At 40.6% G+C, this 13328-nt stretch overlaps 2 protein-coding genes across 9 annotated transcripts in view; one reads left to right on the top strand and one right to left on the bottom strand.

Annotated features, from left to right (window-relative positions):
- HPS5 (HPS5 biogenesis of lysosomal organelles complex 2 subunit 2) overlaps positions 1-2721 on the bottom strand; it is a 37485-nt gene extending 34764 nt beyond the window's left edge. For 7 of the 8 annotated variants that reach the window (XR_013994146.1, XM_081062063.1, XM_081062064.1 and 4 more), the window contains exon 1: positions 2332-2721. The gene's annotated coding sequence lies outside the window, so the exon portion shown is untranslated. The remainder of the gene's footprint in view (positions 1-2331) is intronic. The other variant, XM_081062069.1, reaches the window with a different exon arrangement.
- The window catches only part of GTF2H1 (general transcription factor IIH subunit 1), a 32931-nt gene continuing 22275 nt past the window's right edge, over positions 2673-13328 (top strand). The window contains exons 1-2 of the mRNA XM_081062071.1: positions 2673-2943; positions 10740-10908. Coding sequence (XP_080918197.1) covers positions 10755-10908 — 154 coding nt within the window. The 5' untranslated portion in view covers positions 2673-2943; positions 10740-10754. The remainder of the gene's footprint in view (positions 2944-10739; positions 10909-13328) is intronic.

The raw sequence follows: 13328 nt of genomic DNA, 5'->3' as shown, positions 1-13328 counted from the left end.
ATTTGGCCTTGACCTCAGTGAAGACAGAAGGGATGTCCTGGAAGTTATGATTTAATGGGGTAAAAAAAAAAAAAAACCTGGTTAGTTCTTATTTTTCTAAAAAGGATTTAATGGAGATGAAAGCGGAAAAGAAACAGTATAAGCAATGTTAGTTCCCATGAGAAGTTGCTGGGCGATAGTATTAAGCCAACTCCAAATTTAGACTTTTCTTTGTGCTTATTCTCTCCTGAACTGACTACTCCTTTCACTCCACATCTACTTATCCAAATCCACCCAGCCTTCCAAGCCCAATATGAGTCCCACTTCCCAGAATTCTCAACGTGGAAGACTCACGGGTAATTAATTCAGTGCAAACATCCACCTAATTCAGAAATTAGTTTTGCCACGGATCCCTGAACATTCTCAGCAATGGAAAGGAAGTGCGTCCTCTCATGAAGCTGCCCCCTCCACTCCATTCCTCTCCACAGCTCTCACTGTTACAAGGTTGTTTTTAATACTGGGCTGAAACCTGACCACTGAGAACGTTTACTAAATATTCCTAATTGTGGATTCTACAGTTTAAGGGAATAAATTTACTCCTTCCAAAACAACATTTCAGTATTTGAAAAGTGTTATCTGGTCTTCTAAAAATTTAACATTCCCAGTTCTTCGACCATTCCTGACTGAACAATTTCTCTGTTCTGGTCAACCTTCTACACAGGTGCTTTAGTTTACCTGAAAATTTGTTGCCTAGAACTGAACGTGATACTCCTCAAGTAGTTGGATAACACAGAATAGAGTAAAAACACTAAGCTCCTTGATCTGAACACTAAATTTCAGTATTACTATCTAAAACAGCATCAGATGTGTTTTTAAAGTAGTCATGTCACACTTTTGATTCAACAGAGCAAGTGGTCAACTAAAACCCAAAGAAATTTTCACGTAAAATGAATGAATACAATCTTCCTTGCTAGTACCTACCGTGTTTCCCCGAAAATAAGACCAGCTCTCATATTAAGTTGTGCTCTGATATTAAGGCGCATTAGGGCTTCTGTTCAGGGGATGTCATCCTAAAAAAATCATGCTAGGGCTTATTTTCCGGTTAGGCCTTCTTTTCGGGGAAACACAGTAGATACAGCAGAATTGAGCTCAAAGTAAAAGCTACTATTAATCAAATGTGACAATAGATATAAAAAGTACCTAGAAATTTAAAGGCTCTGTACAAACAGAATGTTGATCACTGTTGAAGTTGGGTTATGTATACTGAGGTTTCATTACATTATCCTGTCCACTTCAGTCTGAAATTTTCCATACCAAGATTTTTTTCAGTATGTACTTTAAAAAAATATCTGTACAAACCTTCAACAGCTACCCTTCTTACATAATCTGTAATCTGATTTCAGTTTCCCCAGACTTATCTCCCACCTCCTCTCTCCTATTCTCCCAACTACTATATTGCGTCATCTCTTGTTCCTCTTTCACTTTCTGAACTTTCTGTGCCTCTATACTTTTCTATATGGTGTTTCTTTACTCTTCCTCCATCTAACAAAATTCTATCTTCCTGCACATCCAAGTTTACACATTCTGTTAAATCTGTCACACCCCCAGCCTAGCAAAAAACTAAGCAAACAGAAGGCGGCTATACCTGCTTACAAGGCCAATGAAACAAATTTTTGAGGGGTTGGCTTGCCCAACGTCACAGAGCCTACCTTAAAAGGTAGGGTTGAGACTAGCATCCACTTTTCCTGAGTCCAAATCTAATCATCTTTTCATTCCCCCGCAACAATTGATGGTAACACAACCGAGTAGTCGGTCAAAAAATTTTTTCTCAAAACTACTCGTTTTACTAATGGAGCAGCAGTGTTTGCTGCTCACACCAAATGCAAATCACAGCATTCTTTCCCCTACTAGACGCATGGAAGGAAGGGGCAAGAGAGAGAAGAAAGGAAGCAAAAAATAAAGTTAATAAGCGAAGGGGAAGTAGGAGATTCCCCCCATTTCCACAATTGGATCTTACTACCCAAGAAGTACCAGTCAGAGAACAACTCTCCACCTCCGACCGAGAAATGGCGACTCCTTCATTCATGCGTTCAGCATGCCTTGTATGCACCGCTGGAGACACTCCATGCCTGCAAGAATCTCCTTGCCTAGCTGAACTACTAACTTTTTAACAGCTAAACTTGAATACTGCATTCGGAGCTCTTGAGGAGAGGAGCCTCGGTAACCAAATAATCAAAGTCAGGTTCGAAGACTAGCAGCCCCTAGGTCTCAGCCCCGCCCCACCACCTCCACGCCGGTAGCCCCCAAGTTTCAGTAGGTCAGTCCCTCCCCGCTGGGCGCCGGGACACTCACCTAGCACTTAGAGCTGCACCGAAGCTTGTCTCCCCTCACGCTCCTCCCCTCCCTGGTTTACGTCATCCTGGAGCGCCGGGGACGCCGAGACAACGCGGTTAACGGTACTTCCTCGTCACGTGACGAGTTACGCCCCTGCTTGCGCTTAGTCCCTCCCCCTCACGCCGCCGTTGCAATTACGCTCTCTGCGGCCTGCAGTTAGCGGACCTCTGCTGGCCGAAGACGCAACGCCGACCGGGACCGGAGGAGCCCTATGCCAAAAGGGTGAGCCCGCCAGGATCCCGGAACCCTTCACCGCTTGAAGCCGGCGAGAGGAAATGAAACAGGCGGGAACCCGCGGGGGAGGGAGGGAACTAGCGGAACGTGTCATGGCGGCCGCGTCCTGCGGTCACGTGCTCCGCAGGCCCGCCTTAGTGCTTCCGGTCACGTGCCCTCAGAGTCCTCGCAGCCAGCGATGGAGGCGAGACCCCCCAGTAACAGAGGCGGCGGTGGTGACGGCGGCGGCTCCTGGGTTTCAGCCTCTTCCCGGCTGCGTCTCTAAGAAGCGTAGCGGAATTCGACCTCACGCAACCCACTTACTTACTCCCTCCCCAGGGCCGTAGCTCCCACCTGGTAAGTTCAGACCGGAGAATGGGGATGGGTGGGTGGGTGAAGTGCTGACAGGCCCAGGAGCCACAGGACGGCTTGGATTGTGCCCCGTTTTTCCTGTGTCCCTGTCGTCGTCCCCACAACTCTCAAGTCTGCCTTCTCGGTAGCCCGTTATTATGGTGAAGCGGGGACGAGGTGACCCGTCATTACTCGCCCGGAGGAAGCCTCCCCTGTACGGGGAGGAGGGACTGGAAGGTTTGCCCGGCGCCAGGGTCGGACTTGGCTCCCGGGAATGAAGGACGGGGAGGCCTCTCCCCAGCGAGGAGCCAGCCCTTCCCGTTAGGAAATGCGCTGTTGAGCCTTTCGGTTTCTGTTAAGGCCAAAGCTTCCCCGCCGGTGTCCACAGACCTTTCGCTTCACCTGTCAGTTGTACCGTCCTTAGACCGTAGCCCGTGGGCCAGTCCGCGCCGCACCCCGTCCCCCAGTTTTGGGCTGTGCCCAGCTGAGTCATCTTAAAATTGACCACCAACACATGGAAATATGGAATTACTGCTTTTTATAAATTCCCAACGTTCTCAGAGGCTACAGTGACTAAGGTGTATCTGATTGACTCCTAAACGCCGGGTTTAGGTTCTGTATAGAGGGGAAGGGAAGAGACATAAAAACTTAACCTTTTGCCCATCGCAAGACCCAATTTTAAAACGTACAGAAACTGAGCGATTCCTTGCAGTAAGTATTGACTCCATAAAGGAGTGGAACGATTCCGCCCCATGAATACTTACCGTGAATTCTCCCAATATGGAAAGCAAAGTCAAAACTAGAGCAGATGAGGTGGAGAGGTCACACCAGAAGGGAAACTAATCTCTAGGACCAGGCCTATGGCTTACAGAGGACTGGGCTCTAGAGAGAACTTTGTGCCTTTTAGCAGACCTAAGTCCTTCGTTTGCAAAGAAGGGAGAGAGAATTTGGGGTCATTAAACCCGTTCTGCTACCCTCGCTTAGCCAGCAGTGCAGCAGCAGATTGATAGAGTTGAGTCTCTCCTAGATGATATTAAACACATATGGTAATCCTAATGTAAAAAAAAATAATGATCCACACAAATGCAGAGGGGACTGTTTAAACATATTAGGAAGATTGATGTAGTCAAAAAGAGAGGAATCAGTTAAAAGTAATGATCAGCTCCAGTCGATTAGGACTGCTTCCTGTGTGCACTACCCTCAAGGTTTCTATCTTCTCCCTGCTGGTCTCTAACAGGTGGAAAACCTTTTGGTCCTGCTTTTCTGTGCTGCTGGTTTTTTCCCCCTTGTATCAGAACAGTGTCTAGTGCACCTTGAGCTTTCCTGGCGTTTTGACCACTATTTCTCCCTCCTGGATACTGCTGCAAGAGGTGTCTTTGTGCCTTTCCTCTTTTCTCTCTTGTCTTCAGTGCGGTGATGCCAGGCATCAAGCAGCCCCTCCTTTCCCCATTTTGATTGCCAACTGATTACTCCTCTCTGGATTTTAGTATTGTTCTCTTGTTAGCGTGCAGTATTTATTAGTGAATATGAGTGTACATTGCCCTCTGTCTTGCTTCTGTGTGACATTTTCCTCTTTGCTTTCTCTGCACTGCTGTAAGATGAAAAAGTGCTTGGTCTTAAAATTGCTATATTAGTTATTTCTCCTTAGTATTTTCCTTGTGTGTGTAACTATCCTTAAACCAGTGCATTTTGGTTACTCTCTACATATTTTCATGTCTTGTTCCCTGTAATGCTGAATTGTTAAAAAAAATTTTTGATTGCCTAATGGCAAGCAGCATTCCAAATCTCCATTTTGTATGCTGGCAGATAATAGCAGCTCTTGTTCTAGAGGGTGATAAGGGTTTATATTTCACTTGCTGCTTTTCTTTCTGCACATTTACCTTTACACATTGGAAAAGGGGATGTAAGTAATAGGAATGCAGAGATGTGGTAATTTAAAGGTTCTTGCTGTATAGTTTCAAATTCTTCCTGTCTCTGTTTCCTTAGAAGCCAGTTAATGGAATCTGTGAGGAATGGTCCTCTGATCTGTAAGTAGAGTTCTAGTGCTTCCTGGAGTTTAGTCTCAGATGTGTATGCAGTTTTCTTGTGTCTTACTTACCAAGGTAGTATTCTTTTAACAACAGAGATCTCAAGCAGATGTCACAGATATTTGTTGGACTCTTCCTGTACACCAAAATACACTGCTGGTGCTGTATTGCAGTGAACACAGTACATTGCAGCTTCTGCCCTTTATGAAGCTTGCAGTCAATCTACTATGTTTCCCCAAAAATAAGACCTAGCCAGACAATCAGCTCTGCTGCTTCTTTTGGAACAAAAATTAATATAAGACCCAGTCTTATAGTAAAATAAGTCTTATTATAGTAAAATAAGACTGGGTTTTATATAATATATATAAGACCTGGTCTAATGTAATACCAGGTCTTATATTAACTTTTGCTCCAAAAGCTGCATTAGAGCTGATTGTCCAGCTAGGTCTTATTTTCGGGGAAACACGGTATCAGGGGAGACAGACATTAAAAGAATTACTTTAAAAATGAATTACTGTTTTGGTAAGTGGTATAAAGAGAAGAATAGGAGACCTTGCCTAGTAACTTGGAACTTAGAGTAGACCAAAAAAATGAGTAAAAGTAATGAGATGGAAGGAGAATGTGCAGAAGCTCAGAGCAAGTCATGTACATTTACCTTCAGGCAAATAAATATTTAACAGCAAATGAATTAATGCCTTTACCAGAGGATCTTGCTATTTCAAGAAGTCTTGTGGCAGATTATTTCATAAAGTAAATCTTTTAAGTAAAGCCAGACCTTCATCAAGCCATTTGTTTAAATGTAACTGCACCCATATTTTTTGTCAACAATATATTCTTTGGATCTGTCTACTGGGAAGAAGTAAAACTAAAAGAGCATTCAAATCATCTGTAATACTGTTACTATAGGTAACTACCATTAGAGGTATATCCCTCCGGTCACATATATTTTCATAATAGCGCAGTGGAACTCCAAGGTGAGACTGACCCAGATTCAAACCCAGTTCTGCTACTTCTTGATGCATTTGGAAAGCATCTTGATTTCTCAGAACCAGTTTCCTTTATCTGCAGAATGGAACTAATAGAACCTACTTCAGGATTGTTAATGGGGAACTGAATGAGATAATGCCTGTAAAGAACTTAGTCCAATGCCTGGCACATACTAAGAATTAAATAAATTTTAGATAGAGTTTTTAAAAATTAAGAGTATGGAATCAAACTCCACGTTTTTTTGTTTGGTTTGGGGTTGTTTTGTTGTTTGTTTTTTGCTAGAACAGTGGTTTTCAAACTTTATAAGGGGCACTAACCCTGTAATCAAAATCTTAGGAGGACTGCAAATAAGCCAACTAAAAGATAGTATTATATATTAAGAATTTTAATCCTCTATTATATGTGATACATAGATGTCAAAACTGAGGATTGTAAAACAATGTGGGGAAATATTTCCAATGGCAAGTGAAGAACAAGCATTAACTTGGATGTACTTCAACATTACGTTTGTAAGGTGGGTACAGATAAACACAATTTAAGATTAAAGAAACGGATGTTAAGGTTTTGTGGGCTTATGGAATTTTTTAAATACCTTTTTGTAGTGAGCTTATTAGGCTCCATCCCAACATTTGCAAATGCCCACATAATCTATTATAAACTGTCTCCACCTGCATGACTCACCGGCACCTCACACTCATCATGTCCACTACTGAATTCCTTGTTTTCACTTTCAGACCCGTTCTTCTTTCTTCTTTATTTCTGTAAATGGCACCACTATACTCATGTCTGTAAGTGAGGTGTGAACAAGCAGCTGTGATACTTCTTTCAGCCAGTACAATGTCTATTCATCCTGCTCCCTCAGTATTCCTCCTGTCCCTTCCTGGCCATTCTCACGGCCACCAGCCTGGTTCAGACCCTTTGTGGTCCCTTTTCAGTATCATTTTGCCCACAGATTAATTTCCTAGAATACAAAGCACATCCCTATTGAAGTCCTAGAGGTGTTCAGTTGTCTGCCACATAGGATGGTATTCTCCACTGTCTGCCTCTCTGTTAATCATCCAACTTTATAGCCCACAGATCCCCATGATGAACTTCTTGCTACATCCAGAGCAGGCTACTTACCATTCCTAGAGAGTCACAAGCCTTTGCCCCAAACCACTCCCTTTGCCTGTTTCCCTTCCTCTGTTAAAATCGTCATTCAAGACCCAATTCATAACTAAGGTATAAAAAAGAATAAACTACTGATACGTGTACTATATGAATTTCAAAAAATCAGGTAGATTAAGCAAAAAGCTGGAGACAAAAGAAAAAGAATACGCAATTCCGTTTATATGAAATCCTAAAACAGACAATAACTAATCTGTGATAATAGAAATCAGAAAGTAGTTGCTGGAGGGTAAGAGGAAGAGACTAGACCAGAAAAGAACATGAGGGAATTTTCAGAGGTGATGGAAATGTTGTCTGTCTTGTTTGGGGTAATGGTACATGGGTGTATACAATTATCAAAATGGATCGACTAGAACAGCTCAGACCTGTGCATTTTGTTGGTTTGTTGATTATACCTAAATTTTTAATTGCCCCCTCCCAAAAAAAAAAATCTATGACAAAACTTTGACAAAGCCTCCTGTGTGAAGAAATTTACTGAGTCCTAATTCAGAACACTTTTTGTCTTCCTTTTGCGACTTCACAATCTCTAATTTGTATATACTAACACACACAAACCTTGCTCACTAGCCTGGAAGCCCTTTCAAAGCGGAATCACAATTGACAGATATTTGTCTTTGGATAACCCCTAGGCTCCTTGGCTCTGTACACATTTATTGAATAAATGTGTACATTTATTCAAAACGGATTCTTTTCAGTCTTTGGGTAGCGTAGCCTGTACGGAGACCTATAAACGGGAAAGTCTGGCTACTCAAAATTCAGGTAATCAGCATCAGAGAAATTAAGATTTCAACTCTTTTTTTTAACTTGTATTTTTTTATTTCTAAATCACTGCTTGAGTGAGTAAGAAGTACTAGCGTTTTAATCCAATGCTATTTTTCATTAATCCTAAGAGGTGATGATTTAAGAAGTAATTACTTTTTTTTTTCAGATATCTTTATACAAGAATTGCGGGCTTCTATTTTAATGTCTGCAACTCTTCCTCATGCTTACTTTCCTATCATGTCCATATAGAAGTTCTCCTCAATATGAATAACTAATGACAGATCCAATATTTCACTGTTCCCAGAAATGTCTTATGTGTGGCATTTGTGCTGCCACTTTTCCCCTCCCAGCCTAGGGCAGACATTACCATCAGTCATGGCATCTGTCCTGTTGAGCCCAGACTGCCTCAGAGTCCTTTTCGGCCTCATCTTCCAGACAGGCCACACACAAGCCTCTGGCATTTGGGTTGGGCATTTAAGATTCCTTGGAGTGGGGCAGAGGAGGCTCCAGGCCATTTCCTAGGTAACAAATTAGCCATATACAAATGACTTAGGCTAAGATATGGAGAGCAGTTAGACATTTGATTGTTAAAAAATGGGGGAAATAGCATCTGAAGTGTTAAGTATTCTCTCAGTTTTGGGATGTCACACCTATAGCTGTGGCAGCAAAGGGGAAGAGCCCCCTAAGCTATTTAGCAGCTTTGGGGAGCAGCAGCTCAGGCCTCTCTGGCAAGGTAACAGCTAGCCAGAGACCAGCCCTGGGCCCCGTACCGCAGGCTTAGGAACAAGATGGAGGAGCCCCACAAGCTGTTTCAGAACATAACTTGCCCGGCCTCTCTAGGATCTGCTCAACAGACTGGGAGAGGCGCCTCCAAAGGAATTCCAACTATGGGAGTCAAACTGTGTACCACCTCCCCGAGACCTACACTACTGAGAAGAAACTTCCCCGCCAGAACAATATGGCAAGAAAATGGTCTAACACAGTGCTACAATGGTGATGATGCCCCAGGGAATAAGATAAGAAAGCGAGGCTTCTCCCGGAAGGGGAGGAGAGAGTAGGATCAGTCAGATGCTACAAAAAGATGGACATACTTCTGATAGGCACAAAGGAGAACCAAGAGAAGAAAAAGGACCAAAAAATGGGAATTTTTGGAGTGTAAAACTTACTGAAATGGGTTTTTTGGCAGATAAAGATGATACTGTAAATTACTATGAAACAGCGTCTCCATGAAAATAAATACATGTTAATTAACTATTGCTGCAAGAACTTTCCACTGTGGAATTCATTTTTCATTTAAAACTCATATGTATTTAAAACTCAAGTGGTGACTTGTAATTGTGAAATTGACAAGACTTGGAAGTATTGCTATCACCGAATTGGTGACATGGTTTGAGAGTTTTGTCACTGTTGACTTGCCAGTTATGAACCTTTTGTAAAGGAACGTATTTTTAAAGTATATTGTATCATACTGTGAAGTTGTAGGGTACTTTTCAGATGTGTGCAGTGTAAATAGATCATGAAAATAAAATTACTCAATATTACTATTACTGCATAACATTAACATTTGAATATATCTATGACAAATAGCGTCTTTGCCATGTGGTGTTTTAATAGTATTATCATGTAGGGAGTGCTTCCTGTGTTCCAGGTGCTTTGTGCATACATTATCTCTGATCCTCAAACAGCCTAGTAAAGCAGGTATTAGTAGCCTGTGAATTGGGGATTTAATTCAGGACAATGGAACTCCAAGACCATCTTACTAAACCACCTGTCCACCAGTCAAACTTAGGAACTGCAATTAGCGTCTCTTCAGGTACCCTGCAATGGTGGTTAGTGGAGATCCTCTTCTCACCTGATTGATTGCATTACTGTACTTACCATATATGCCTTATATTATGAAAATTTATTAATTTTCCTGTTACATATTACGTTTGCTGAAGATAAGGATCTTCTACAAAGAGTTCCAGATATAGCACATAAAAATACAGGACACCCAATTTGAATTTTAGATAAAAACATAATGGTTTAGTATATGCAATATTTGGGACATACTTATACCAAAATTTTGTTTATCTGAAATTTTCATTCTACTGAGCATCTTTTATTAGGTTGGTGCAAAAGTAACTGCTGTTTTGCAGTTATTTTTAACCTTTTAAACCATAATTACTTTTGCACAAACCTAATATATTTTTTGACAACCCTACTTCTACATGTTTTCTCTACCCAGCTCCTGTTTGCAACAAGGTTGTAGTCAGGATGATAATCTTTGACTTTTACAGTCTAAAATGCACTGTTGTTATTTGTAACATTTTAAAACAAAAAGAAATTTCAGTTTTATTTCCAAGTACACAGGAAGAAACTTAGACCAGGAATCAGGAAATGTGTGGTTTCACCCCTGAGAGTGGTTCTGGGAAGGTCACAAAACCCTGTGGCCCTTAGTTGTTTCAGTTAAAACAATTTGAACTAAATATTAATTACGGTCCTATGTAATTCTAAAATTTTGCAATTCTAAATATAGGTTACTTAAAAGAACACATATTTGCAGTCAAATCATGCAGTTAAGATTTAAGAATATAACATGAAAATAAAAATAAATTGAAAATGCTCTGATTAGCATATGTAAAAATGGTTTAAACACTGCCAAATGTTATAAACTGTTAAGTGTGAGGTAAATTTACACCTGTGGTATGCGAAAATGAAATTCGATTTTTAAAGAGTAATGCCATACAACTTGATCTTCAACTTTGAATGAGGGAAGAGACCTTTTCCTCATTGTTTCAGGTTTTAGATTTGGAAGGGACTCTAGAAGTCAATAAATATGACCATAACTGAGATGAGAAATCTTTTTGTCTCTGTTAGCACCTTCTACCCATCATGGCAACTTCATCTGAAGAAGTTTTACTGATTGTAAAGAAGGTGCGTCAAAAGAAGCAAGATGGAGCTCTATACCTCATGGCAGAAAGAATTGCTTGGGCACCTGAAGGCAAAGATAGATTTACAATCAGCCATATGTATGCGGATATTAAATGTAAGTCAATATTAAGGTCTAATGTATGTCACATTTGTTAGTAATTTTAGAAAATTGCTTATTAAATCTGTGGGTTTTTTAATATCCAAAAAATCAACCATATAGAAATTATTACAAAGTGAGATCACTGAATGTGTAGTAGTATTCTGTAACTTGCTTTTTCCAAGTTACAGCTCTCTTAATATAGGTGTACAGCTTTACCTCATCTCTGTACATCTCTACCTCATGTAAAGATCTCCACACATATCTTCTAAGAGTTGCATAATACTCCATTGAATGGATGTGCAATTATGTATTTAACTAGTCCTCTGTTGAAGGACATTTAGGAAGTTTCCAGAATTTCGTCATTGCAAACAATGTGGCAGTATACTAGATGTGTGTACCAGTATTTTTTTTTTATAATAAATCGAAATTTAATAATGAAAACAACAACAAGAAGAAGTAAAATGCCACAATGCTACCCCCAAACCCTTTTGCACCAGTTTGGAGAAACACTGACAAGAATATATGTAGCCAGAAGGATCACTAATGCCAGAAAGTCCACAGATTCCAATCCATAATGTTTCTCATGGCTTCTGGGGCTGCTACAGTGAGCTGTGTGGTAGCAGGAAGAAACTTTATGCTTCGGTTCGTTCTGCTAGTTAGCTGCAGCCCAGTGGCCCCTGCTTCTTTTAACCTCCCCAAACACACACTCTTTATGCTTTCTGGCTAGTATGATTGTTATTTTTGTAGCTACCTCCACCCCTAGACTGTGAGCTCCCTTGTCTCCCTTACAGGCCAAGAACAGTTCTCCACATAGTAGTTACTCAGTAAAGGTTTGTTGAATAGAACAAATGAATGAATAAAAGATGAATGAGTGATTCAGGCTAGGTTACCACGGTGGGATGATGGGGAGAATTCTGTGGTTCTCTCTGTTTTTGGGTGTGGGGACAGAGTCCCAGAGAACAGTTTCCAGGCTCTCGGCCTCGCTTGGGGAGGTGCTGGCTCAGGTAGTGAATGACCATCCACTGTGATTGGTTGGCCGTCAGCTGGTGTACCAGTATTTTTGTGAGGGTCGTGTATGGGATACATCCGTGCAGTGAATTTACTGGTTCAAATGGTTCATGCATTTAAAATGCTGATAGATGATGCCAAATTGCCCATTAATAAAATCGTATGATTTCAGCAAGTTGTCAAATTAATCTTTGGTTATGTGGCCATCATCTGTTAAGAAGATAGATTCGGTTTTGTACTGAATGTAGATGGGAGAAATCCAGAGCATAATATTTTTATATCCTTTTTCTTTTGTGATTTTCAAGTATGAAGGCAAAAATCAAAACCCTTTCTTTTTCCAAATTTGCAAGATTAACGTTGAATTATTACCTAAAAATAGGAAAGACCCCAGGGGAGTCTGAACAACAAAGTTCTTGACAAATTATGGTATCTTAATTGTGACCTTTAATAAGGATTTAGTTTCCTGGATGTAAAATTCTTCTAGATAAAAATGTGTGTAGATTTTAAGGAACATGACAGACACCTTGGAAAATAGATAACCCTTAACTTGCAAGTGCTCAATTTCCAAATGTCCTCTGTGTATGAACAGTTGCCCTAAGGACTTACTACCTCTACTTGCTGCTAGAAATAGCCAAGACCCTCATCTTTCTCCACTGAAATAACTTAGAATCTTAATTTTCAAAAGGAAATACTGTTTAAAATTCATCATAACTCAGTATTGCTAAGCTATCTGGTCTTTTGTCTGCTATCCTAGTAACATTACCTCCTAGTAAAACTTTGTTTTTGTGGAAAACAACGCCTCACCAGGGTTCCGGATATTAGTCTTACAAGCTAACGTTTGTACACAATAGACTCATAAATTAGGAACTGCCTGTATTAGCATTTCTGTTAAACGGAAAAGCTAGCCTTATAGTTTTACAAAACATACTCTTTGTGATACCCACAGCATGCAATAAAGAATGTGCCTACATCCATTTCACCACAACTCTCAGCTGTTGAGGAGAGCACATACTGAAACCTAGATCTGTGCCAGATCAGTTTTCATTTTGAAGCTGAATATTTGACAGAATGCCCATTTCTGAAAGAAACCATTGAAAGCTATCAATAATAAATTACTGAAGTGAAAAATCTGCAGTTAAGTTACAAATTCAAAAATTTAGGCCACTCAGCAGCAAGAGCAAAGATAGGACAAGGATAAAGCAGTGACTGAGAAAAGATGCCTAGAAAGGAGTGATAGATTGTTTTGGAGGAATGAGATAATGGAACAGCCTGTCTTACAGTGTAAATTGTAAGATGTTTTATCTGAACTTGGTCTGGAAGCATCTTCATTGAAAAGGTTTCTGTTTATTTAAGGGGTTAGTAGGTTGGTTTGGGCTGAGGTCCAGGCAGCATGTTCACAGTACCATGAGTCACCCATTTAATGGAAC

This window comes from Rhinolophus hipposideros, assembly GCF_964194185.1.
Source record: "Rhinolophus hipposideros genome assembly, chromosome: 10".
In the NCBI taxonomy this organism is placed as follows: Eukaryota; Metazoa; Chordata; class Mammalia; order Chiroptera; family Rhinolophidae; genus Rhinolophus; species Rhinolophus hipposideros.
The sequence above is the reverse complement of the archived record's forward strand: the minus strand, read 5'-3'. Positions and strand labels throughout refer to the sequence as shown.